Consider the following 25,060-nt stretch of genomic DNA (forward strand, 5'->3'; position numbering starts at 1 on the left):
CACGGTACTGCCTGGAGCGCATGCTGAGAACTGCTGGTCTCCCTCCCTCGGGTGCCTTCTGTAGACTGTGCTGTGTCTTTAGGACACACAGGAGAGGAACTAAGGGCTAATGCGTCAGCAGGCCGGGGTGTGCTGGCTGTGAAGATGGAGACACAGAAGAACATACATATGGGGCTAGCACAGAGAAATGTCCGGCTTCTGTGGAATGTGACTGGGTGGACTGGGTGATCCAGAACCCACTTGAAGAGGGAGTCCAATCTGAGAGACCACACAAACACTCAGGCAAAATGGTAAATAACAGAATTACTTTAGTCCTAGAACTAGGGTTACTTAGTGGCACTATAACATGGCCTCAATTATAAGGTGGTTGGGTTAGGCACTATAAATGAAAGGAAGGTGAAATGATAAGGAAAGTTTGCGAAGGGAAGGTAGCTAACACTGGGATCTAACATGTACAGACATGGGGCTAGCTCCCTGCAAACATAAGCTTACTAACTCTCATATACACATGGTGTACTACACTAACTGATTTTCAAATGTTAAACCAATTTTGCATTCCTGGAATAAATCCCATTTGGTCGTTAAAAAATTTTTTTTTCTATTTTATAAAGAAGGAATTTGGATACTGTGCCCAGGGCACACGAGGGCTCTGAGACTCAGACACAGAGATTCATGTGACAGAACTAGGATTCTAACCGAGGCCCAGCTGGCTATAAAGCGCACACAGTTTCCCCTAGGGACTATGCATTATTAAGATGTATCATCAGCTTGTTCTGTTAAACCGTAGCTCAAGAAATAAACAGATTCCCCATTCAGGACTATTTAATGTGGGGAAACAGAGTGAGCCGGAAGGTAGGTAAACACGGCGGAACCTTCAGCTTCAGAATAAAGCTCCGTTTTCTTATTTTTATTGTTTTTAGTTTTTATTTATTTATTTTTTAAATTTACATCCAAGTTAGTTAGCATATAGTGCCACGATGATCTCAGGGGTAGATTCCTTAATGCCCCTGACCCGTTTAGCCCATCCCCCCTCCCACAACCCCTCCAGTGACCCCTGTTTGTTCTGCATATTTAAGAGTCTCTTAGGAGAATAAAGCTTCAGTTTCTAAAGCAAACTGACCTCCAAGCCCAGTTCAGTAACTAGTCGCTCACTCCTAGGCTCTCTGCCTGCAAACACGGCCCTCCCCCCAGAAGCTCTCTGCGTACAAGCTGATACTTCCATGACCCTGGCGCGGTACCTGGCCCAGGGGGGGCCCTCACTAAGAAAGAGTTTGTGGACTGACCAGCAATCGGTGACTTACTGCCTGCTCGATGGAGTCCCCTAATCTGCAACGAATCACTCCTTTCTCTGACCTGTATTTTATGCAGTTTCTACTAATTTTGCCATTTCTCCCATCTCACCTCTCCTCCACTATCCGTCCCGCCCCTCCCCAGCCCTCCCCAAGTGAACTAATGCTTGCTAGTCGTCCATTTTGGTGGCACCACGAAATAAACTTGAGAGAAAACCACCTGTATGCTCAAAAACCGAAAAAGATGTTGCCTCCAGCAAAAGAAGGTTGCTGTGATTGCTGACTCCGCAGATACACCTCGTGATCATCGTGTCTTGTGTTTACCCAGTACTTTTTAGCTCATCGAGTGCTCTGACAAACTAAGTTCATTTACTCTGATCCTTACAACCGCCTTGTGTGACGGGAGAGGAAGGTGCCAGCACGCCCGTTTTATGGATGAGGGGACTGAAGCTCAAGGAAGCCAAGTACCACCAAGCGAGAAATGTGAGGAATGTGGGCCGCCCGGCTGGCTCAGTCGGTAGAGCATACGACTCTTGATCTTGGGACTACTACGTTCGAGCCCCATGTTGAAAGCAGATTACTTAAAATCTTCAAAAAACAAAACAAAAGCGAGAAAGAAAGAAAGGTGAGGAATGTGACGTGGAGCCCAGTCTTCCATTCCATCAGCCTCCTTCCCTCCTGTCTGGACTGTGAGAGGCTTGGAGCTGTTACCTGGCAGTGTTCGACATCATCAGGCAGCACGTGGATCACTGACTTGCGTCCTCCATGGGCTCCAAAGAGGTCCAGTTCGTCAATTGCCTCAAGGGCTGCCTACAAGCACAGGTGTGAATCAGATTTTCTTTCTAGTAAACGGACACTTTCACAGCCACTACTCCTTTACCATTAAGCAATCTAGCATAAATGCCTTCCCCAAGGTGAGGAAGCATATCAGTAAAATTCAGCTAAAGTGTCCTGGAGACAGGTCCTGTCCTTATTTTCAGTGAAATCACAACTTTCCTGGATGTTGCCACTCTTTGTAGAAACAAGAAAGAAAAAGCAGACTAACGTTCCCCCAAATGAAGTTAGTATTTCTCCCAAAGCGTGAGATATCAATGAGTTTATAACATTGTGTGGCGGGGAGGGGGGGGGCACTAAATTCAGACAGCTTTTCTTGCACCTATTAGTGTTAATTTTAACATTAGCAATCTACCACTTAAGGAAGTTAATTCTTTTAGTATTAAGCTTTCTGTCAGTTGACTGTAACAGAACATATTTATTGTTGTTTTGAAAATTCTAGCTCTGGAGTCTTTATTCTATCCAAAAATATACTTCAGTCTTGAGCAAGAGGGAGGCACATTAAATGTCTAGGGCAAGAGATATAAACCGGTGACTGGCAGACTGAATCTGCCCCACAGGTGTGTTCTGTTTGGCCTGATGAAGTTTCATTTTATTATTTCTTAATGTTTTATTTATTTTTGAGGAGAGAAAGAAACAGAGTGTGAACTGTGGAGGGGCAGAGAGAGAGGGAGACAGAATCTGAAGCAGGCTCCAGGCTCTGATCTGTCAGCACAGAGCCCGACGCGGGGCTCGAACTCATGAGCAGTGAGATCATGACCTGAGCCGAAGTCGGACACCCAACCGACCGAGCCGCCCAGGCACCCCAAGGCCTGAAGTAGTTTTAAAAATGATTTTGAGGGGCGCCTGGGAAGCTCGGTCGGTTAAGTGTCCGACTTCGGCTCAGGTCATGATCTCACACTCCATGAGTTCGAGCCCCGTGTCGGGCTCTGGGCCGACGGCTCAGTGCCTGGAACCTGCTTCAGATTCTGTGTCTCCCCTTCTCTCTGCCCCTCCCCTGCTCATGCTCTGTCTCTGTCTCAAAAATAAATAAAGACATTTAAAAAACATTAAAAAAAATAAAAATGATTTTGAACTGGAATACTTTTAGAGAAAGTCTCCAGTGCCTCCAATACCCCTCAATACTTTTCTATCTGGCCAGCTTCATTTGTTTATGTTACTTGCCAGACCTGAGCCCACAGGCTTTGGAACTTTTGAGCCCTGCCCTACAAAGCAGTCATATTCTTCAGCTCTCTTTATGACCCAGAAAAGGAGACTGGACATCATACATCCAGATGCCTGGACAATAGCAAGAGCTTAGGCCTGTGGGTGATAATGAGGAAGCAGGACACTTATTTTCGGGCACAGGCACACTTCAGTGTAGGAATCCTACATTCTTTACCTATAATCTCAGTTGTCTGGGGTACCTGTGCCACTTGAATTTCATACTTGTGGCTGACTTGAAAAATATGCTCATTAGATTAAATCCATCCCCCTAAAGATGAGAACCAAATCAAAGCAGTTAAAATGCACAGGAGGAAGAACAAACAGGTCAAGACCATCACCTTGGCCATTCCTACAGAGCTTGCGTTCAATTCCGGAATGCCCTGATTAGTCTTATCTCCACGCTCCCACATTCCATAATCCTGAGGAAGAGAAAGGTAGTCATCAGAGCAGGAAAAAGAGGTATATGAGAAGTGCTAGGGAAACATAATTCCTTTATGTTACCCACAGGCACAATGGCACACGAACATCCATTCTCAAAGGTTACAGGATTCATGGCTGTGCTTGTCCTTAATTTCACTTCATTTGACCTCTGTGTAGAATTTCACTCAAGTGGAACAAAAATGCATGCAAAAACACTCTCAATTCTCTTATTCCTAAAAGTTATCAATTTGTAAGAAATTCCTGATTTGTAGAGAACAACATGTTTTATTTCTCTCCAAATGAAATGCTGCCCCTCTATTTAGCTAATCCCTTTGAACTTAAGTTGTAAGATAGAATAAAGAAACTTTAACAGATGCATTATAGCTAGTTGAAGCCAACCAAACCACTTAAAATAATTTAATACCAATTTCTAGCATTACCTCTTGGGAAAAAGTGCTAAGCAAGGAACAAAAGCCAAAATCGAGTGAGGCACAGAATACTGAACTTGCCCTATCTTTTAAACCAGATTAATAAGAACTGGGTCAGAACATGCCATCCACACAGAGGCTGTGATCCATGCATACCTTTTATAATTCGTATTTTCACTTAGGTGAGGCAAGCGCTGGATACGGTTCTGAAATAACGCTACACGCGCTACTGAAAAATGACAACCCAACAAGAACAGGACCAGTGCCAGAATTGTAGCGTTTATTGTTTGATCTGCAAAGACGACCATTTCCAAAACGTGCACACCAGAGCGGCTTTCGCCTCTGTCCTGCTGGCACACCTTGTAGCTCAGCCCCAGGACTCCTTCCTCCGTAGTCCTCCTATCTGGGCCTTTGCGCATTCCATGCCATTCTCACTCCAACCCCAGAGCCAAGTGACTCATCCTCAGCAACTGCTTTGATCAGCTCACCCCCCTGTGCAGGACTCTAAAATGACAAACCATTTATTCCCCAGGGGCTCCCGGTCAACTGTCTCTCTCCGGCTGGCCACACACCTCTGTTATCTGCCCCCCGCCCCTTGCACGCCCACAAGCAGACTCTGTTTTCCGCTTGTCTCCAATACTCTGCTTTCAGGCTGTCTCCTCCTTCCCCCGGAGCCCCCTCTCCCCAAGGACCGCTCCCACATTCGGAGCTCATTCCCGCCCATGACTGCACATGCTCCTCCCGCACCGTTCTGCTCACCTAAACCCTACTCACCCTCCAAGGTCTACCTCAAGTCCCACCCTTCCCACAAGGACTTCTCTGGTTTCTTTAGACCTGGGCACTGCCGCCATTTGGAGCCGGATCCTGCCGTGTTTGGGCGCTGCCCGTGCAAGGTGGGATGTTCAGCAGAATCCCTCGCCTCCACTCACTAGGGGCCAGTAGCTCCCTCCACCGTGTGACAAGCATAAAACTGTTACCAGATGTTGTCCAATGTCCCCCGGGAGGGGAAGATTGCCCCTCGTTGAGAATCGCCTCTTTAGACCCGGGGTAGCCCTTGGACCAAGCCTAGTTTGCCATGTATTTTTGTAAACAAGGTCTGTCTGGGACACAGCCATGCTCACGTGCTCACGTGTTGTCTAGGGCTGCCTTCCTACGACAATGGCACACCTGAGTAGAAGCAACAGGGACCGTAGGGGCTGAAAAGTTGAAAATCTTTACTGTCTGGCCCTTTACAAAAAATGTTTGCCGACCCTTGCTCTAGACCATAGTGGCGTTTTTGGGTTTTTTTTTTTTTTTTTTTTTTCCTGAAAACAAACGCTACCCTTTCTTTACTTCCCTTACACTCAGCTTTGCAAAGGTTCCTTGTTTTCTAAGAAGTGCGCAAGGCGCCGCCTTCCGTATCAGACAGAAGCCTGGAGGAACTGGGTGGGGTTTATACAGTTTACACCCACCGGCACCGGCCAGGCCCACATCTGGCTCTGGGCCCTCCGCCTGTCGGCTGCGTGGGGGGATCCCCACACACAGCAGTTCCTACCCACACACCGACGCGGCCGCCCTTCACCCTGGGTCAGGCCGGCCCGGTACAGGCCACAGGACACCTTTTGGTCCTATTTCAGATCAGAACAATGGGTTCGAGCAGAGCACATGGTGCATTCCAAAAACATCAACTCCCCAGCTGCGTTCCAGGGCGAAAATGTGCACTCTGTGCGCAGAGGTGACAGTCACAGAGCTCTAACCTCGCTAACCTTCTGATCAGCCCCAAACAGTCTGGCCCTCCGAGAATGGTAGGAGTTTTATTCTTCTTAACTGGATACCTGAAAACATTACTGGGGTTGATACTTACAGCGACTTTATATGCAGCTTCTATGTAAAAAACAAGATTCTGTACGAAGGCCACCTCGTCAAGGGTGAAAATAATACGTAAACCTAGTAAAGAAAAACAATAAAGTTACGGACTTACGTTGTGAAGAGAGAGCTGCCAATTACCAACTACAAATACCACACTAGGAAAGAAATCCATGTACCCCCATTTTCAGTTTTCTTACGAGCGCATCAAAAATTAAGTCTGAAGCATGGGGCGCCTGAGGAGCTCAGTCAGTTGAACATGTGACTTCGGCTCAGGTCATAATCTAACAGTTGATGAGTTTGAGCCCCACGCTGGGCCTGCTGCCGTCACCCTGTCAGCATGGAGCCTGCTTCAGACCCTCCGTCCTCCTCTCTCTCTGTCCCTCTCCCACTCATGCTCGCTCTCAAAAAATAAATAAAACATTAAAAAAAATTTTTTTTAATTCAGTCTGAAGTAAATTGGAACGGTTAATGCCTAATCTCTGAAAGAGAAAGGAAGGGAGGAGTGTGTGCCTACAGGTAGTAAAAATGGGAAGAGAAGGTGTGGGGCCTTCTGGTAGTGCTGGATTTGTGCAAAGAAGTTTCCAACAAACCATGAATTTTAGCCCGGAGCAACCAGACACCATTCTTACCCTTGAGTGAGCCAAAGGGTGGGTACATTTCCCCAGTGGCAGACGAGAGCGTAGAGCCCCCAGCGTCAGGAGACAACCCTTAACCTCGCGGAAAGGCGAGCTCCCCGGACCTCCCTAGGGGGCTGCACTGAAGCAGGCAGTGACCAACAGGGCTGGATTTTTGCTTGGGTCCTTTAATGTTTAGTTGATCATGGCAAATACACATACTTTTAAAGTATGAATTCTTGAAGCTGGTAGAGGTATGGTGAGATATGAACTCTTGCATCAATGGGGGGAGTTTGACTAGTAAACTGTTCTGAAAACAACTTGGTAGTATATGTAAGTAGCCTCTGAATGACACCCAACAGAAGGAAGCAAACGGAGAAGGGGTCAAAGTTGGTATTGCAACATTAGTTATAATAGGGGGAAAAGAATAAAGGAATGGTTTGATTATAACACATCCACTGACAAAGTCACTAAAATTATGTTTATCGAGAGCTTGTAAGATCATGGGGAAAATGCTCAAGTTACAATGCTATATAATAAAGATTATTAGCCATGCAAACGATAAGACCTTAAATAGAAAAAAAAAACTTGGAGGACACACATTCAAATGAAAATGGACAGGGGAATTTTTTCTTTGTATTTTGTTAAATTTTCCAAACTATTTACAGGTTCATATTAATTTTCACAACCAAGAAGTATTTTTTATAAATTCCCGGTGTATTCACAAAGCTGTAACAATATCATTTGTGGATTTCTGCTAACTTTGAGTTTCACACCTGTAGTCCGAACTACACGGGAAGCCTCTAACTCCAAAGGTCAGTTTACCGCTGGTGACGAGAACTTGGCGACACAGCAGCTGACTGACCTAAGCCCCAGGGGCCACAGCGGGGGCGGGGGGGGGGGCTGAGGGGCAATGCTCACGGTCGGGGACTTCGGGCCCACTCCCAGCATGGGTACTATGGACTGACCGACCACTCCGGGCACATAGCCAAACTCTAGAAATGACACTGTTTGGGTATAATTCAGGTAGATGAGGGTGTGTCTAGAAGGGGGTGAGCCGGGCAGTGAGAGGAAAAGGTGAAGGGGCCAGGCCTGTTAATACTAGAGAAGAAAATCCTAAGAGGGGGTTTGACGCTGTCTGCAGATATTCAGACTGTCAGAAGTAGATCTGGTCTCGGCTGCTCCAGTAAACAGTGGCAGCAAGGAAGCTTTGGGATCAACAGCCCTTTGTCCTACCAGTCCTCAGAAGGTTGGCTATGAGCATGTCACAGAGTCAATGCATGTAACGTTATCAAGAGCATGCTTTTTCTTTACAGAAATAACTTATTTTGAATTCTAATCAATGCCTGTCCCTCCCCACCCCCTTCTCCCTGTACAATGTCACTCCCTGTACAATGGGCTCGAACGACCCTGGCTCACCGGAGGCCGTCATCTGGGCCAGGAACAGGAGGAAGAGGGAGGTGGCATCCACCTGGAGGTGGCCCCACTGGTCGTCACCCACCACGGTGCCGCAGGTGGCGGTGTTGTACTTGGCGTGCAGGCTGTCCTTGGTACTCTGAGTGTGCTTGAACTTCTCCACTTTATGTACCTGAGGGAGGAAGCAAGCCGGCTCCACACAGTAAAGGGGCTGACGGCGGGCGGAGGCCATACCCAAAGTCCATCTCTTAGTTCTAGACCTCTTAGCAGCTACCTCTGGGAGCCAGAGGGATGGAAGGCAGCACATGATCCCTAGTGAGCACCACACAGAGGGGCTGTGTGGGGGATTCTTCCCGTCCGCACCAGAAGGGGCCCGGCCCAGTGGGATTTTAACAAGCTCTGCAGGGCGACGGGTCAAGCCAAAGGGTTTCTTTGTCTGCATATGCCCAGCATGAGCTGTGACACACGGGAGGCACTCAGTAAGAGAGAGAGGGAACAAAGAGGCCCCGTTTAAACTTCAACTTCTTGTTTCCTTATGTCCAAAGGAAAGGGCAACTAGGTCTTCGAAGACTAACCGGGCATATGCTGATGAAGGGCGGGGACAGTATCATTCACCTCGGAATGTGTGCAGATCCCAGCAGGATGTTCTGCACACAGTACAAGCTCAGTGAATTGTTTTATTTACTCCTCGCTGAAAATACCAGTAAACAGTAACGTCAAGTTTTAAAAACTCAAGCATTTCAACTCAAATGAAAGGAAACCCTTTTATAAACTCAACACAATAAACAGTGCTACGTGGCTGTCTGGGAGTGGCTTTAAGAAACAATGATATCTGGGGCGCCTGAGCGGCTCAGTCGGTTAAGTGTCCGACTCTTGATTCTGGCTCAGGTCATGATCTCATGGTTCACGGGATCGAGCCCCATGTGAGCTCTGCACTGACAGCGCAGAACCTGCTTAGGATTCTCTCTCTCCCTCTCTCTCTCTCTCTGCCCCTTCCCTGCCCGTGCTCGCTCGCGCTCTCTCTCTCTCTCTCTCTCTCTCAAAATAAATAAGTCAACATTGAAAGTAAATAAATAACAATGGTCTCTGCCCCATTTTAAAAAAGGGTATGTTCTCCTTTTACACAAGTAACTCTTCAAAAGAGATTCTGAGTAACGGGGTCCTTTGATTCTGGGTCCTTATTGAAGATAATTTAAAAGGACAAAGAATGTAAAATATTTCCTATTTCTCTTCCATTTGAGAAGAAAAGCTCAAGACGCTTTAGGGATGTTAGCTGTCACCATGTAAATGATAAATACCCACTGAGATGACCTGAAAACACATTTGCCATTTTCTGCCTACCTGTCTCATCATGCACTGGAGAAGACCCCGCATCAGTTTCACCACGTTCTGCGGAAATAAAGCGGGATGAGTGACGAGGCCAGCTTCCCTGCTCCATGAAAACCACCTCCTTACCACGTGGTCGGTAACCAGGGCTGCCTGGAGACCTCCCTGAGAAGGCACATCCTGAGCATATACACGTCTTCCGATTGTTTCGATTACCTCCAGTCCATCACAAACAAAGAAAATCTGGATGCAGCGACTTATCTCAAATAAAGGGGTGGGACCACATGGCACCTCCAGTTCTGGAATCCACTGGTATTCTAGCGAGACAATTTGTATAAGCCTAGTACCCTGATGTTTAATTCTGATGTCACAATTCTTAGTAATTCATTTTTGTCATGCTAAAGATGAATTAAGTCCACCATCCTGCCCCAAAGTAATGACACTTTGCCAAAAGAGCCATTTGTGACACCATCACTGGACTATTGAGTAAAGTTCTTACAAAATGCAAGTAGCCGCCAAGGTTACTCAATAATACGTATCACAACCAACTATTGTAATTATTATTATAAATAATAACAATAGTACGATGATAATCAGACATTCTGCCCAGGAACTGTATAAAACACTTTGCCTGGGTTCTGTGTAATTCTCGCAAACAAATTTACGAGGTGAGTGTCATTATTACCCCGCTTTATAGATGAGGAACCTGAGGCTGAGAAAGATGAGGCAACATTGCTCAAGTCACGCAGCTGGCAGGCGTTTGAGCTCTTAGTCAATACATTATGTTGCCTCCCACTTCCTTCACAATTCAGGCCCATCAAAAGACTGCTCTTAATATGTCCTATGAGAAACACCATAAAATGAATTCACAAGTGGCTACAGAATGGGACAGTTTGTAGGTCGAAGTAGACTGGCTGGAAGAAGCTCCCACCCAGGACCACGAGCATCTCCTGTCTTGCAGAACGTACGTGGTTTGCCGAGGAGGAATGTAGTAAAGGCCATGGAAGTTAATTACCAGAGAAAACTCTGGAGTGAATTATCCTTCAGATCCTTCTGCCTCTAAAATCCTAGAATTCTAGAATACGATTTCACTTTAGGTCATAAACTCTTTTGAGGCAGAAAATGTTACCTCACGATAAGGTTATAACTAACATTGCTATAATTAACATTTCCTACTGTGTACAGCGTGACCATTTGTCAACTGACTTCCCCTCAAGTAAAGAAAACTTATTTTCCATTATGAAGAGGCACAGTGGTTCCCAACTGGGTGGCCATTCCCATCCTCCAGGGGTGAGGGAACATCTGGAAATGTGGGGCCAGGAGCATTTTTACCATCACCAAGATAAAGATGGGGACTACCGGCATTTAGGGCGTAGGGACCAAGGGAGCCTAACAGTCCTGCCATGCATGGGCTAGTCTCACACAATGAACGACTGTGCTTCCCAAGCTCCAAGCGCAATAGCATCCCTGCTTCAGATCACTGGAAGATCCCATGTTATCTTCCATAATCAAGGGAAATGTCTCTCTTTAGTTGTCAACCACACTCATCAAAACAACATGCCCTATTCGTGCCTCGCTATCGTCCATCACAGAGCAGCAAATCCAGTCAACTCTAGCCTGCGTCAGAAAATGCTTACAGAAGGGGCGCCTGGGTGGCTCAGTCGGTTAGGCGTCCGACTTTGGCCTGGGTCACGATCTCGCCTTTCATGAGTCCGAGCCCCGCGTCGGGCTCTGCGCTGACAGCTCGGAGCCCGCTTCGGATCCTCTGTCTCCCTCTCTCTTTGCCCCTCCCCTGCTCACACCCTGTCTCGCAAAAATGAATACACATTAAAAAAAAATTAAGACGAAAAGAAAAGCTTATAGAGGAGAGGTACACGGTGTGTGTGCATGCGTGCACACGTGTGTGTAGACAGGCAGGCTTTACTTTGACTTCGTCTCAAGGGAGGATGGGAAGTTTGATGAACATCCACATTAAATTATTACGCCGCTAAGAACGGCTCACTTATGTGCTAGCTATCCAACTTCTTGGGGGAGCACCCAGTGCTTGCTATAAACATTTTTTAAAACTACCTCTTGCTCTACCTCCAAGGCTCGGTGATTGTATCGCCTTACGCTCAGCAACGTCCAGTCAAATCCAAACCATCCTTCCCTTGCTCCCACAGACAGGTTTCCTCTCTTAAGTTTCCCTACTGTCGTCAAGGCTGCCCACAACTCCTGCCCACTTTGGTTGCTATCACAAGCACTGATCGGGCTGTAAGAACTCTCCCTGGGTCTGACAATCGGCTGGCTGGGAGGGCCAAGGAGGAACGTACGAATCAAAGATAAATCCAAAAGGTTCTCCTGCTAAGAGAGCTATAATTTTATATGTCAATGCTTTCTGCTTCAACACCGTCACTCCAAATACTCTGAAAATACCTCCCGTGCTCAAGGGCAGAATATTTTCTTACGTACTCAAGGATGGCAAACCTTTGCTTCGGCGGGTACGTCAGTTTCTGATCTGAGAAATCAGTAAGAGGATTTCATAGTGCTGTGATGGTAACATAGGCATGAATATTGGACAACACCAATGTGACTCAAAATTAAAAGGTAACTATAAATTAATAAGACCGCTTTGGAAGGGCTCAAACTAGAAAGGAATTTCTAAGGGAAATTCCGAAAATGTTTCAAGCAGTAGCAATACCGTTTGGCGAAATACCCTTTCAACATGACTACTACAGAGCATACACTCCGGAACGTATATTTCTGGTGTGTTCTTTGGAAACAGTCATTATATGATTGTATAATGGCACTGTGTATGTAAGTATATGTAAAATGGACAGAGCATGTGAGAGAGACATGTAGCTAGTTAGAAATGTGGACGCTTTCTTTTCCTGTTCAGAATAGTATGATTTTTATTGTTTTTAAGGAAGACAAAAAATCCCAAAGAGAAAGACCAATGAGAGGTGGAGGCTACCTAAGTGCCCCCCTAAAATATTCTATAGCAGGAATGGACGGGGCGCATACACCGAACTGTTCTACACAAACAGCTACCTCCTTGGAGGCTTTTCAGTTCAGGGGAAAGGGGCTGAGCAGCCAACGTGGCTGCCACTCGGCATTACCTGCTCCAGCTCGTAGGCTTTGGCCTTGTCCTCGTCGCGGTCGGCATTCTTGCGGTAGGCCATGCCCAGGCCCCACACGGCCAGAATGCTGTAGATGTTATCCCGCACCCAGGCGTCCTTCTGTTCGTGACTGGCTGACAGCAGCCCTGTGACCGGATTCTGTTAGAGAAGAGAAACAAAATGACTCAGCGCCACCTTCACCCAACTCCTGGCAAACGGATGCCTGCCCTGAGGGGGCACGCCGAGGGCCGGGATGAGGAGTAGAAATCGGAGTTCTGGTCCTTCCTTGCTCTGCCACCAACAGCATGGTCTTGCGTGAGAAGTGACGTCACTCCTCTGTGGTTCTCTCATCTATATAATAGAAATACTAGCCTAGAAAGTCTCCAGGGAACCTTCTAACGCTGAAGTTCTTGTGCTTTCAAACCAGATCATACCGTTGTGACAGACAAAACGACCGACCAATAGAAAAAGCCCACGAGTCTTAACAAATCTGTGCACCACAGGCTTCAGGTCTTTTCCTGCCTGTATGCTTCCACATCAGCTGGGGAGACATTGAACCTGGAGCGAGAGACCCAGATGCGGGGCCCCACTCCACCAGTCCAGCTCTGTGTGCCAGGGGAAGCCGCCTACCCTATCCGGGCCTCCAAGGCCTTGTCTGTAATCCAGACATTTCATGTGCCCAAAAAGGACACGCTAGGCAACAGGACATCGGAGGTCCTATTTAGCTATGATATTTAAAATTTGTTTTTAATGTTTATTTATTTTTGAGAGGGACAGAGCGCGAGCGGGGGTGGGGCAGAGAGGGAGGGAGACCCAGAATCCGAAGCTGGCTCTGGGCTCCGAGCCATGAGCACAGAGCCCGACGCGGGGCTCGAACCCACGCACCGTGAGAACGTGACCTGAGCCAAAGTCGGACACTTAACCGACTGAGCCACCCAGGCGCCCCTAGCTATGATATTTAAAAGGGCAGCCGAGTCACTAAAAAGCCAGATCTTCACACACAAAAAAGTACACACAATATTCTTGACAGCATTAGTCATAATAACTCAAAAGTGGAGACAACCCAGATGCCCGTCAACTGATGAATGAACAAAATGTAGTCTATACAATGAAATATCATTCAGCAATAAAAAGGAATGAAGAAGCATTCATCTATGCTACAGCATGGGTGAACCTGGCAAACATAATGCTAAGTAAAAAAAAGCTGGTCACAAAGGACCACATATTCTCTCATTCCATTTATATGAAACGTCCAGAATAGGTTAACCTGTAGAGATAGAAAGATTAATGGTTGTTTAGGGTGGGGGTGGGGGGCGGGTAGAAGGAAATGGGGTGTGAGTGACTGTTAACAGGTCACTTTCTGGAGCTGATCAAATTGTTCCAAAATTGATCACGGTGATGATGCATGACTCTGTAAATATACTGAAAACCATTACACTGTTTACTTTAAACAGATAAAGTGTACGGTAAGTAAATTATATCCCAATAAAGCTGTTATTTTTTTAAAAGCCAGTGCTGATAAACTCTGTGCCTAGAAATAAAATGGATAAGATAGAAAAAGAGTGACATAAAGATCAAGCCTTGTTGACCTGTCCTGAAAATATGTAAAGAAATATGTATCTGAAAAAATACGTCCAATAAAATACAGAGCCTTGCCAGCTTAAAAAAAATTACTCAGGGGCGCCTGGGTGGCGCAGTCGGTTGAGCGTCCGACTTCGGCTCAGGTCACGATCTCGCGGTCCGTGAGTTCAAGCCCCGCGTCAGGCTCTGGGCTGATGGCTCAGAGCCTGGAGCCTGTTTCCGTTTCTGTGTCTCCCTCTCTCTCTGCCCCTCCCCCGTTCATGCTCTGTCTCTCTCTGTCCCAAAAATAAAAAATAAACGTTAAAAAAAAAAATATTCAAAAGAGTACTAAATTATTTACAAGGAGGCTCATGAAAAAACTGTTGAGTACTTTCAAAGTGATAGTGCCACGGTTATTAGATAAAAGAAAACACTGGCATAGTTCCAAATGGTCCCACATGAGGAATTAAATAGTGGACTTTCTCCTTTAACTAATCTATGCCCTCTTCAAAAGCATCTAAAACTCAACTGAAACCGCCCACAGGGGCAACAGAGTTTTGTCTTTTGACACAGCTCCATGGCCAACAATTGTACATCAATCATTTTAAAGAACTGAAGTCTAGAAATGGCTGAGTGAAGGTGTGAGTCTTAGTCCAACATCGGACAACTGGGGTTTTTAAAAAAAAATCCAACAATGTATAACATAAACAACTTTAACTGTTCTGAGGCCAGTTGGCTAATCCCAGGACGGGAATCATCAGGAGATCCAGAGAAAGAAATCAGCCCCTTCCTCGAATATCTGTCAACTCAGAGTCCACGGAGACAGACAGCCTTCCGATGACACAGCAGTGACCGCCGACACATAGTGCCAAGTGTGGTTTGGATTATGAGATGTCACTGTCCTGTTAGCTGGAAGTTACTTCTTTGATTCTTTAGTTTGGGCTTACCTGGTGAACTGGATTAGTTTATCTCCACCCAGAGCTATTACGTCTGAACCCCTCGTTTCACTACAGGGGTGCAGTCTGGGTGTTGAGATCCCCGCATTCAAGACTACCTACTCAAACCATGTTAAACTGCGGTGCTACTGCACTCAGTGAAAGGAGTTATGAACAGTAAGTTATGAATTTAGTATTTAAAAAATTTTTTTTAATGTTTTTTTAATTTTTGAGACAGTGACAGAGCATGAACGGGGGAGGGGCAGAGAGAGAGGGAGACACAGAATCCAAAGCGGGCTCCAGGCTCCGGGTCCGATGAGGGGCTCGAACCCGTGAACCGTGAGATCGTGACCCGAGCCGAACATGGACACCTAACGGACTGAGCCGCCCAGCGGCCCCTTGAATTTACTATTATGAACTGAACATTCGTGTCTGTTCAGATGCTGAAATCTAATTCCCAACGTGATGCTATTCGGAGGTGGGGCCTTTGGGAGGCGATTAGTGAGGGTAGAGCCCTCACGAATGGCACCTAGTGCCCTTACAGAAGAGGCCAGAATGCCAGCTTGCTCTCTCTGCCACGTGAGGTTGCGACAAGAAGCCGGCTGTCTGCAACCTGGAAGAGGGCCGTCACCAGAACCTGACCATGCTGGCACCCTCGTCTTGGACTTCCCAGCCTCCAGAACTGTGAGAAATAAATTTCTGTTGTTTCAGCTCGCCTGTCTGTGGTATTTTGTTACGGCAGCCCCAGCTAAGACTGGCTTCTTTCTCTAAGTTTATAAAAAATAATGTGCTGTGTTGGAAGACGTGGGAGGTTCCATTTTGATGTAATTCATAAAAACTGAAACGACCACAGATCGGGAGATACCGTGCGATGCCCAGTCTGCTGTCCCTTCTTCTAACCGAGCCGGTGGCTTTGCCTTTGTGCTACTTACTCCCCTCCTTAAAGGTGGCTTATGCTGCACCCCTGCATTCTCACTCACTGGTTTCTGTGAACCACCCAACAGGTCCATCCCTTCAGAGCTCTCTCTGGGGTCTTCTACTTGCATGAGCTATCTAAACAGAAGGGGCCTTCATATCTGCTGCAATTTTACAAGCCAAACACAAACAGCCAAACTGCAGACAACAAGAGGAAAGTGGGCAGAGCTTTTCAGGCTAAGCCAATGGCTTCAGATATGATCATTTTAACCATATGCTGCTTTCCAATCTTTTAAAAATATCATTGTATCTATACCCACACATAGCCTTCAGCGTATTATGTTTAAGAGCAGAGGTGCTGGGAGGCACCTGGGTGGCTCAATCGGTTAAGCATCTGACTCTTAATTTCGGCTCAGGTCATGATCCCACAGCCATGGGATCGAGCCCCGTGTGGGGCTCTGCACTGAGCATGGAGCCTGCTTAAGATACTCTCTCTCACTCTGTCTCTCCCTCTGCCCCTCTCCCCCACTTGCGCTCGTGCGCGCGCTCTCTCTCTCAAAAGGAGAGTGTTGTTGTTGACAATTAAATAAGTAATCCAAATCAAGCATTTTGGACTGTATCTACCATAAATCAGTGCTCAATAACTGCTAACTATATTATCAACCTATCTGAACAGATTTCATTCACATTACTTCTTTTTCATAGAATTATTTCAGGAAATCCGATGGGGAAGATGGGGATAGTGGTTAGGGGAACAATCTACAAGTCTGCTTAGCGTAACCATCATTATTTTTATTAGGAAAAAAAAAGCCTGGTGCCTTCTTTTATTTTTACAGTAAATATGGCTAGTGGATACATTTATCCCATTGATATGTTTGAGAAAAAAACCCTGGCAACTCTCCACCCTCTCCACCCCCAGGTCTTTGCCTTTCCCCTGCTTTAGCCCTGAATTTTGCTCACTCAAATCAATCTTCCCTGTTTTACTAAACTCTCTGTGTACTTTACCTGTAACAGTAAATTAACATTAGTGACAAATTGTGTAATAAGCACCATGACCGCTCGACAACCGTTTCCTGAGGTGACAGGTGTGGGGCCATGAAGGAAGAAGATGGGGCGGACTGCAGACAATGGGGCTATGAGGACAGCCATGAAGAGTCAAGGGTAGTGTCCCAATGTGGAGAAGGCACAGGCCTGAGCCAGGAGACTCAGCACCCCTGCTGTGAGGGAACTGACAATGATACCCTTCAACTCGAGGAGAAGAGGCTGAGACAATGAGCCCAAAATAAATTGTGTTTCATTGAGCACAAGGGGCCGACAGTTGGGCATCTTGTCCTTCAGTTTCAGTCATCTGATGGCCCCTCTTACCTCTTCCACCACTTCTGCATTTCTAAATTAGAGAAAGTGCCCTTCTTGGCGCCTATTTGTGAGAGAAAGGCCTAGAATGAATTGGGCCCAGAGCTTGGCGTCTTATAACACCAAACATTCATTTCTCTTCCATGCCTCATGTCCATCGCTGGTCGACCGTGGTTCTGCTCGGTCTTGTCTTTCTTCTAGGAACCAGGCTACTGGAGCAGCCTATACCCACAACACTGCCCATCCCATGGCAGGGGAGAAGAAAGACAGCGAACCTTGAGCTGCCTCTTCAGGCTGCCAGCCAGAATGGACACATATTACCTCCCCTCTTATCTCATCCATGAAACCAAGTCTCATGGCCATTTCTGAGTTCAACAAGGGAGAGATGTGAAATCCTCCCCTAAGGATGGGAAGCAAATAATTGTGAACTATTATGTGAACAATTATGTAAACAACTATTATGTAAAGAATTGTGAATAATTATGCTGTCATGATGACCTTACCTGCTAGCTGTGGTGGGTTGGTTACCCCCACCTTTATAGCCCACTGATAAGTGAATCTGTAGCGATCAGAGATTAACATGGTAACGAGCCATTTGCATTTTGTTTTTTGGCTTATAAAAAAGTCTCTCTCTGTCTTTCAAAAATGAATAAATGTTAAAAAAAAAAGACTGGCTTATAAAAAAGTATTAAATAAATGATAATTCCTACTCTTTAGGACAGGGGTAGGAGGAAAAAGGAATTGAGATATTAATATCAGGTAAGGTCTTTGCTGACTTTACTGCAAAGAATATTACCAGGGATACAGAGGAATATTACATAAAAATGAAAGAGTCAGTTCACCATGAAGACTTAATCCTAAATTTGTCTCTACCTAATAAGAAGTAAAGGGATAGACACACAGAGGTCAGAGTACAGAGTCCAGAAATAGATCCACACAAATATGACAAATTGATTTTTGACAAAAGTCTACAAACGGGGAAAAGACAGTCTTTTTTTTTTTTTAAGATTTTATTTTTAAGTAATCTCTACACCCAACATGTGTCTCAAACTTACAACCCTAAGATCAAAAGTTTCATGATCTACCAACTGAGCCAGCCAGGCACCCCGAAAGGACGGTTATTATTTTAATAAGTGGTGTTGGAACACAGAAATACAAAGGGTAATAAAAGAATACTATGAACCATTATGTGCCAACAAATTGGATAACTCAGAATAAATGAATACATTCCTAGAAGCACACAACTTTCTAAAACTCAATCACACAAACCTCACCATACTCATGGAATGGAAGAATTAAGTTAATTAAATTAATTGTTAAAATGTCCATTCTACCCAAAGCAATCTACAGGTTCAATGCAATCCCTATCAAAATACCAATAGCATTTTTCACAAAACTAGAACAAAAAAATCCTAAAATTTGTATAAAACCACAAAAGACCCCAAATAGCCAAAGCAATCTTGAGAAAGAAGAACAAGGCTGGAGGTATCACAACCCCAGCTTTCAACATATACTACAAAGCTATGGTAATGAAAACATTATAGTACTGGCACAAAGACAGACACATAGATCAATAGAACAAAACACCCAGCCCAGAAATAAACCCCTGATTATATAATCAATTAACCTACAACAAAGGAGGTCAGACTACATGATGGAGAAAAGACAGTCTCTTCAATAAATGGTTCTGGGAAAACTGGATAGCTATATGCAAAAGAATGGAAATGGGCCCCTTTTTTAGACCATACACAAAAACTAGCTTGAAATGGGTTAAAGACTTAAACCTAAGACCTGAAATGATAAAACTCCTAAAAGAAAACATGAGCAGTAATTACATGGACACTGGACTTAGCAACATATTTATGGATAGGTCTCCTCAGGCAAGGGAAACAAAAGCAAAAATAAGCTAATGGGACTACACCAAAGTAAAAAGCTTTTGCACAGTGAAGGAAATCATCAACAAAACAAAAAGGCAACCTACTGAATGGGAGAAGATATTTGCAAATAATATATCTGATAGAGGGTTTATACCCAAAGTATAACAAGAACCTATACAACTCAATAACAACAACAAAAAAGCAAATAATCTGATTTAAAAATGGGCAGAAGATCTGAATAGACATTTTTTCCAAAGGAGACATACAAATGGCCAACGGACACATGAAAAGATGCTCAACACCAGTAATCACCAGGGAAACGCAAATCAAAACCATAATGAGATCACCTTAAACCTGTCAGGATGACTAGAATGAAAACGACAAGAAATGGCAAGCATTAGCAAGGATGTGGAGAAAAGGGAAAACTTGTGCACTGTTGGTAGGAATGCAAACTAGTGCAGCCACTACAGAAAATAGTACTGAGGTTCCTCAAAAAGATAAAAAATAGAAATACCATACAATCCAGTAATTTCACTACCCAAAGAAAATAAAAACACTTATTAAAAAAGATATATGCACTCCTATGTTTACTGCATCGTTATTTACAATAGCCAAGATAAGGAGGCAATCCAAGTTTCCGCTGACAAACGAACGGAAAAAGAAGATGTGGTTTATATATACAATGAAATATTCCTTGGCCATAAAAAAGAGTAAGACTGTGCCATTTGTGACAACATGGATGGACCCAGAGGGTTATGCTAAGAGAAAGACAAGTACCGTATGATTTCACTTATATGTGGAACCTAAAAAACAAAAACAAACAGAAACAGATTCATAAGTACAAAGAACAAACTGGTGGTTGCCAAGGGGCGGGAGGTGGTGAGAGGATGAGTGAAACAAGTGAAGACGATTAAGAAGGACAAACTTCCAGTTATAAAATAAATAAGTCACAGGGATGAAAAGTACAGCATAGGAAATACAGTCAATAACATTGTAAATAACTTTGTATGACAGCAGATGGTAACTATACTTACTGTGGTGAGCATTTCATAATGTATATAATTGTCAAATCACTGTACTGTATACCTGAAACTAACATAATACTATATAGGTCCACTACACTTGAATTAGAAAAAAATACTCAAAGAAATATTGAAACCACTCAAGGAAAGAATGAGAATAATAAAAAGATGTGCTATTTTTAAAAATGTGAGTAAACAAAAACAATAAACTTAGATGTCAAAATTGTTGTTAACATGGTTCTAGAGCAAAGCAAATACCGGGCATCCATATACAAGAAAATGAATCTCAATCTCAATCCTGCATCTCCTACAAGAGTTAACTCAGGGACGACTGTGTGGTTCAGTCAGTTAAGAGTCTAACTCTTGATTTCAGCTCAGGTCATGATCTCACAGTCATGAGATCAAGCACCGTGTTGGGCTCCATGCTGAGCTTGGAGCCCGCTAGGGATTCTCTCCCACATCCTCTCTCTCTGCCTCTCCCCTGCTCACTCTCTCTCTCTCAAAATAAATAAATAAAACATTACAAAAATTAACTCAAAATCACAGATCTCAATGTTAAATGGAAACCTATAAAACTTTTATAAGCAAACACAGAAGAAAAACCTTCATGACCTACAGCTGGGCGGAATTAGCCATGATAGTACTAAAAGGAAGATCCATAGAAGAAACACCGATAAATTGGACTTGAGTAAAATTAAAGACTTTTGCTCTGCGAAGGACAATGTTAAGAGATAAAAACAAACAAACAAAAACAAGCTACAGACTAGGAGAAACTATTTGCAAGTCACATACTCAACAAGAGAATTGTGAACTCTCAAAACTCAACAGTAAGAAAACAAACAGCCTAATTTAAAAATTGGTAAAAACAAACAAAAAAACTTGGATACTTCACTTAAGAGGATTTGACAGATGACAAATAAGCACATAAAAAGCTCAACATCATTAGCTATTAAGTAAATACAAATTAAAACTACTATGAGCTATCACTACATACCTATTAAGATGGCTACGATTAAAAATACTGCCATTACTAAGTGTTGACAGAGACGTAGAATCACTGGAATCCTCTTATGTTGCTGGTGGGAATGCAAAGTGGTGCTGACGCTCTAGAGAACGGTTTGGCAATTTCTTTTTTTTTTAAGCTTATTTATTTTGAGAGAGAGAGAAAAAGAGAGCATGAGCAGGGGAGAGGCAGAGAGAGAGAGAGGAGAGAATCTCAAGCAGGCTCCACACTGCCAGCACAAAGCTCAACGTGGGGCTCGATCTCACAAACCGTGGGATCATGACCTGAACAGAAACCAAGAGTCAGATGCTTAACTGACTGAGCCACCCAGGTGCCCCCAGTTTGACAATTTCTAATAAACTTGAACACTTACCCTACAACCCAGCAATCCTGTTCCTGAATATTTACCCTAGAGAAACAGAGACCTCTACAAGCAATGTGTAAGGCAGCTCAATTCTTAACTACCAAAAATTGGAAACTCAAATGTCCTTCAATAGGTGAATGGATAAACACACTGGGATATATCTCTATAATGAATACTACCTAGCAATGAAAAGAACAAACTATTGATATACAGCAACTTGGATGAATTTCACAGGCCTTATGCTAAGTGAAAGAAGCCACTCGCAAAGGTTACATACCACATGATTCCACTTACATGACATTCTTGAAAAGACAAAACTATAGCGATAGAGAAGTGATCAGTGGTTTCCAGGGGTTAAGGGTGGGGAGAGGGTGTGACAAAGGGGTAGCAGGAGGGAGATCTTTTGGGGTTGAAGGAACTGCTTTGTATCTTGATTATGGTTATGGTTACATGACTCTACACATTTTAAAATTCACAGAACTGTACACTAAATATATGAAAAAGGAAATTTATTGTGATTTCTAGCACTTTTTAAAAAAATTTTTATTGTGACATAATTCATATACCATATACTTTACCCATTTAAAGGGTACAATTCAATGGTTTTTGCTATAGTTACAGACTTACAGAAACATCGCAGTTAATTTTAGAATATTTTCATCACTCCGAAATGAAACCCCATACCCATTAAAAGTCATTTCCCATCTGCCCGTGACCTTCAAACTCCCAGGCCTTGGCAACCACTAATCTACTTTCTGTTCCTATAGATTTGCCTGGACATTTTGTATAAACAGCCTCATACCATATGTGATCTCTCATGCCCGGCTTCTTTCAATCAGCATAATGTGTTCCAGGTCTTTCAATGTTATAGAGGTGTCAGTACTCCATCCCTTCTTATTGCAAATACATTCCACTGTATAGACATAGTAAATTTTGTGTTCCCACTCATTAGTGGATGAACATTTTGGTTTCGGCAAGTGTAGGGGTACAGGGGTAGAGGACGACCAAAGAAAACAGTATACATGACTTCCTAAGAGTGGTGTGCGTGTAGTTGAAAAAACAGATATTCAACATTATAAGTATCTACTTGAAAAATGAAAAAAATGAAAGCTAAAGCCTTCATACAAGCTCAAGAAAGAACACTTACACAATCTTGGCTGGTGGCAATACAAAGATGATTCTCAGAGCAAGCAGGAAATGGAGATTTTAACAACAGAAGAGAACAGAGATGTTGAAACGGTGATAGTTACTGCCCTTAGAGGGTGTGTAGAGGGGACAGGAGAGACAGGTAAGAGCTGCAAAGTAGATGCTGAGCCAGTACTGGACCAGGAGAATGCTTATGGACTTGGGCAGCCGGTCGAAACAAACTAGAAAGAATTCAACAAGAATTTATTTATTGGGCTCATATGCTTAATAAATGTTTGCTGAACTAATTTTATTAGCCAACACTCCCACACATTCGAGTCGACTCAGTTCCCTTTACACATACATTCCTGCCCCAGGGGCCCCAACACATCTTTAACAGAACCTCTTCTCTCTTTTCCAAATCACCCCCTCCTTCCTAACTCCAGCAGCTACCCTGTGACACTGACATTATCCGGTCCCAACACTTAGGTGCAAGAAATTTCAACCATACAACAATGACTACAAGTTTTAACAGTAACCTACCAACAGCATATGAGTGGATACCAAAAAAGCCAATGCTGTGTTAATGGAAACAAAGTTTTCAGATGAGAGAAATGAGAGTCTCACTAAACTGCCAGCCTCACAGAGCACATCTAGCATATTGAGTCACTGCCAAACACCATGTTTTATTCATTTAAAAATTTTTTAATGTTTTTAATTTATTTCTGAGAGTGAGAGTGGGGGAGGGACAGAAGGAGAGGTGGACAGACGATCTGAAGCAGGCTCTGTGCTGACAGAAGTAAGCCCGATGCGGGGCTCAAACTCATTAACTCTGAGATCATGACCCGAGCTGGTGTCAGACGTTCAACCAACTGAACTACCCAGATGCCCCCAAACACCGTATTTTACAGGGGACATTCACCGCCTAGAATGTCCCCAGAGGGTGATTAGGGCTATAAATAGGCTGAAAGCCAAATCTCATGGGAACAGGGGAAGATTATGGGTATTTAGAGAAGGCTTAATGGAGAGCAAGTTAGCATCTTCAAAGAGCTGAGAGGCTGTCTTGTGAAAGAGGGATTCGATTTTCTCAGTTACTAAAACTCAAGTCAGATTTCAACTCAATACAAGAACTTCCTAACATTTAGAATTTTCCAAAGAGAATGGACAGGATTGTAGGTAATGCGGTCTCAGTCTGGCATTATTTGGGCAGAAGGAGCCTGAGCACCAACCCCCCCCCCACCGCCCACACACACACACACGCCCACACATGCACGCACACACACGCACACACACACACACACACACACACACACACATGAGGTGTAGTGTATAATGTAGTGGTTAAGGGCATGGGCCCTACTCTACATAAGATACAGCTGGGTTCAAATTTCTGTTCTGACACTTACCTGCTCTGTGATCTTGGGCAAATTACTTAACTTCTCCAGGCCTCGATTTCTCTCTCTATAAAAAAGAGGGTTCAAAGCAGATTGGAGAGCATGGGTCTCCCTGGGCCCTTCGCTTCATCCCTACCCTAATGGAAACACTGTTGTCTCTGCCTGTCTAGCACCCGTTCTGCTTTTTCTGGTAAGGGCCTATTATTTCCCCTACTCTGATTCAGTGTGATTCTGGTGGGGCTGACCCATCACTGCCTGCCCCCTGGCCCCAGCCCCAGCTTCAGGGAAGGACATGGGATCCCAGGCCTGGCCAATCTAGGCACAGTTCATGGAGGAGCACACAACCCAAGCTGGATCAGCTGAGAGCCATTCTCGTCAGGACTTGTGCTGGAGCCACTATAAAAAAAGCTTTCTTTTTGCAGAGGCCACCACTCTAAAAGGATACAACCTGGAGCTGCCAAGCGGGCACCGCTGCGACCATGCGGGATGAGCCCGCCAGAGAATAAAGTCCACTCCAAGTCAAAGGCGGCCAAGCAATGCTAAGAGACATACTTGATCATTTGAGGTCCCGATTCCAGCCATGCCTGAATCCAGAACAATCCCTCGGACTTTTCAGTTATTTGAGCAAGAGATCCTCTTTTGTGCTTAAAGGCTGTTTGAGGCGGGTTTCAGTCATTTACACCTGATAGAATCCTGACAAATGCAATCATGAATGTTTAAATGGCCAAAGTGAACTAGATACCATAAAAACATTTATTTGATGCTGTTAAAGACATCCAAGGTTGCGGCAATATTAAAGCAAAATACATACGCCTGATGGTAGCCCCACAGTACTTCACATTGTCCAATTCAGTTTCTAGCTGGAGGGCACGGAGATGGATGTGGTCTATGCACCAAAACTGGCAGAGTATAAATTCCCTCCTCCCCTACCGCTGTCCCATGAGAAGATTGGAATAGCTCCTTACTGATCTTCCTGCCTCTAGTACTGGTCCCTTCCAATCTATCCTCCACAAAGGAAGGTGGCAGAAAGAAC

The 25,060-nt window shown here is 44.4% G+C and overlaps 1 protein-coding gene across 6 annotated transcripts in view; it reads right to left on the bottom strand.

The window, feature by feature from the left end:
- The window catches only part of PHKA2 (phosphorylase kinase regulatory subunit alpha 2), a 70,538-nt gene that overhangs the window by 35,315 nt on the left and 10,163 nt on the right, over positions 1 to 25,060 (bottom strand). For all 6 annotated transcript variants that reach the window (XM_043570698.1, XM_043570697.1, XM_043570695.1 and 3 more), the window contains 6 exons: positions 12,480 to 12,638; positions 9,397 to 9,444; positions 8,059 to 8,227; positions 6,021 to 6,103; positions 3,668 to 3,748; positions 2,001 to 2,099 (listed from right to left, as the gene is read on the bottom strand). In XM_043570698.1, the coding sequence (XP_043426633.1) occupies positions 2,001 to 2,099; positions 3,668 to 3,748; positions 6,021 to 6,103; positions 8,059 to 8,227; positions 9,397 to 9,444; positions 12,480 to 12,638 (639 nt within the window). The remainder of the gene's footprint in view (positions 1 to 2,000; positions 2,100 to 3,667; positions 3,749 to 6,020; positions 6,104 to 8,058; positions 8,228 to 9,396; positions 9,445 to 12,479; positions 12,639 to 25,060) is intronic.

This window comes from Prionailurus bengalensis, chromosome X (assembly GCF_016509475.1).
Source record: "Prionailurus bengalensis isolate Pbe53 chromosome X, Fcat_Pben_1.1_paternal_pri, whole genome shotgun sequence".
Classification (NCBI taxonomy): domain Eukaryota; kingdom Metazoa; phylum Chordata; class Mammalia; order Carnivora; family Felidae; genus Prionailurus; species Prionailurus bengalensis.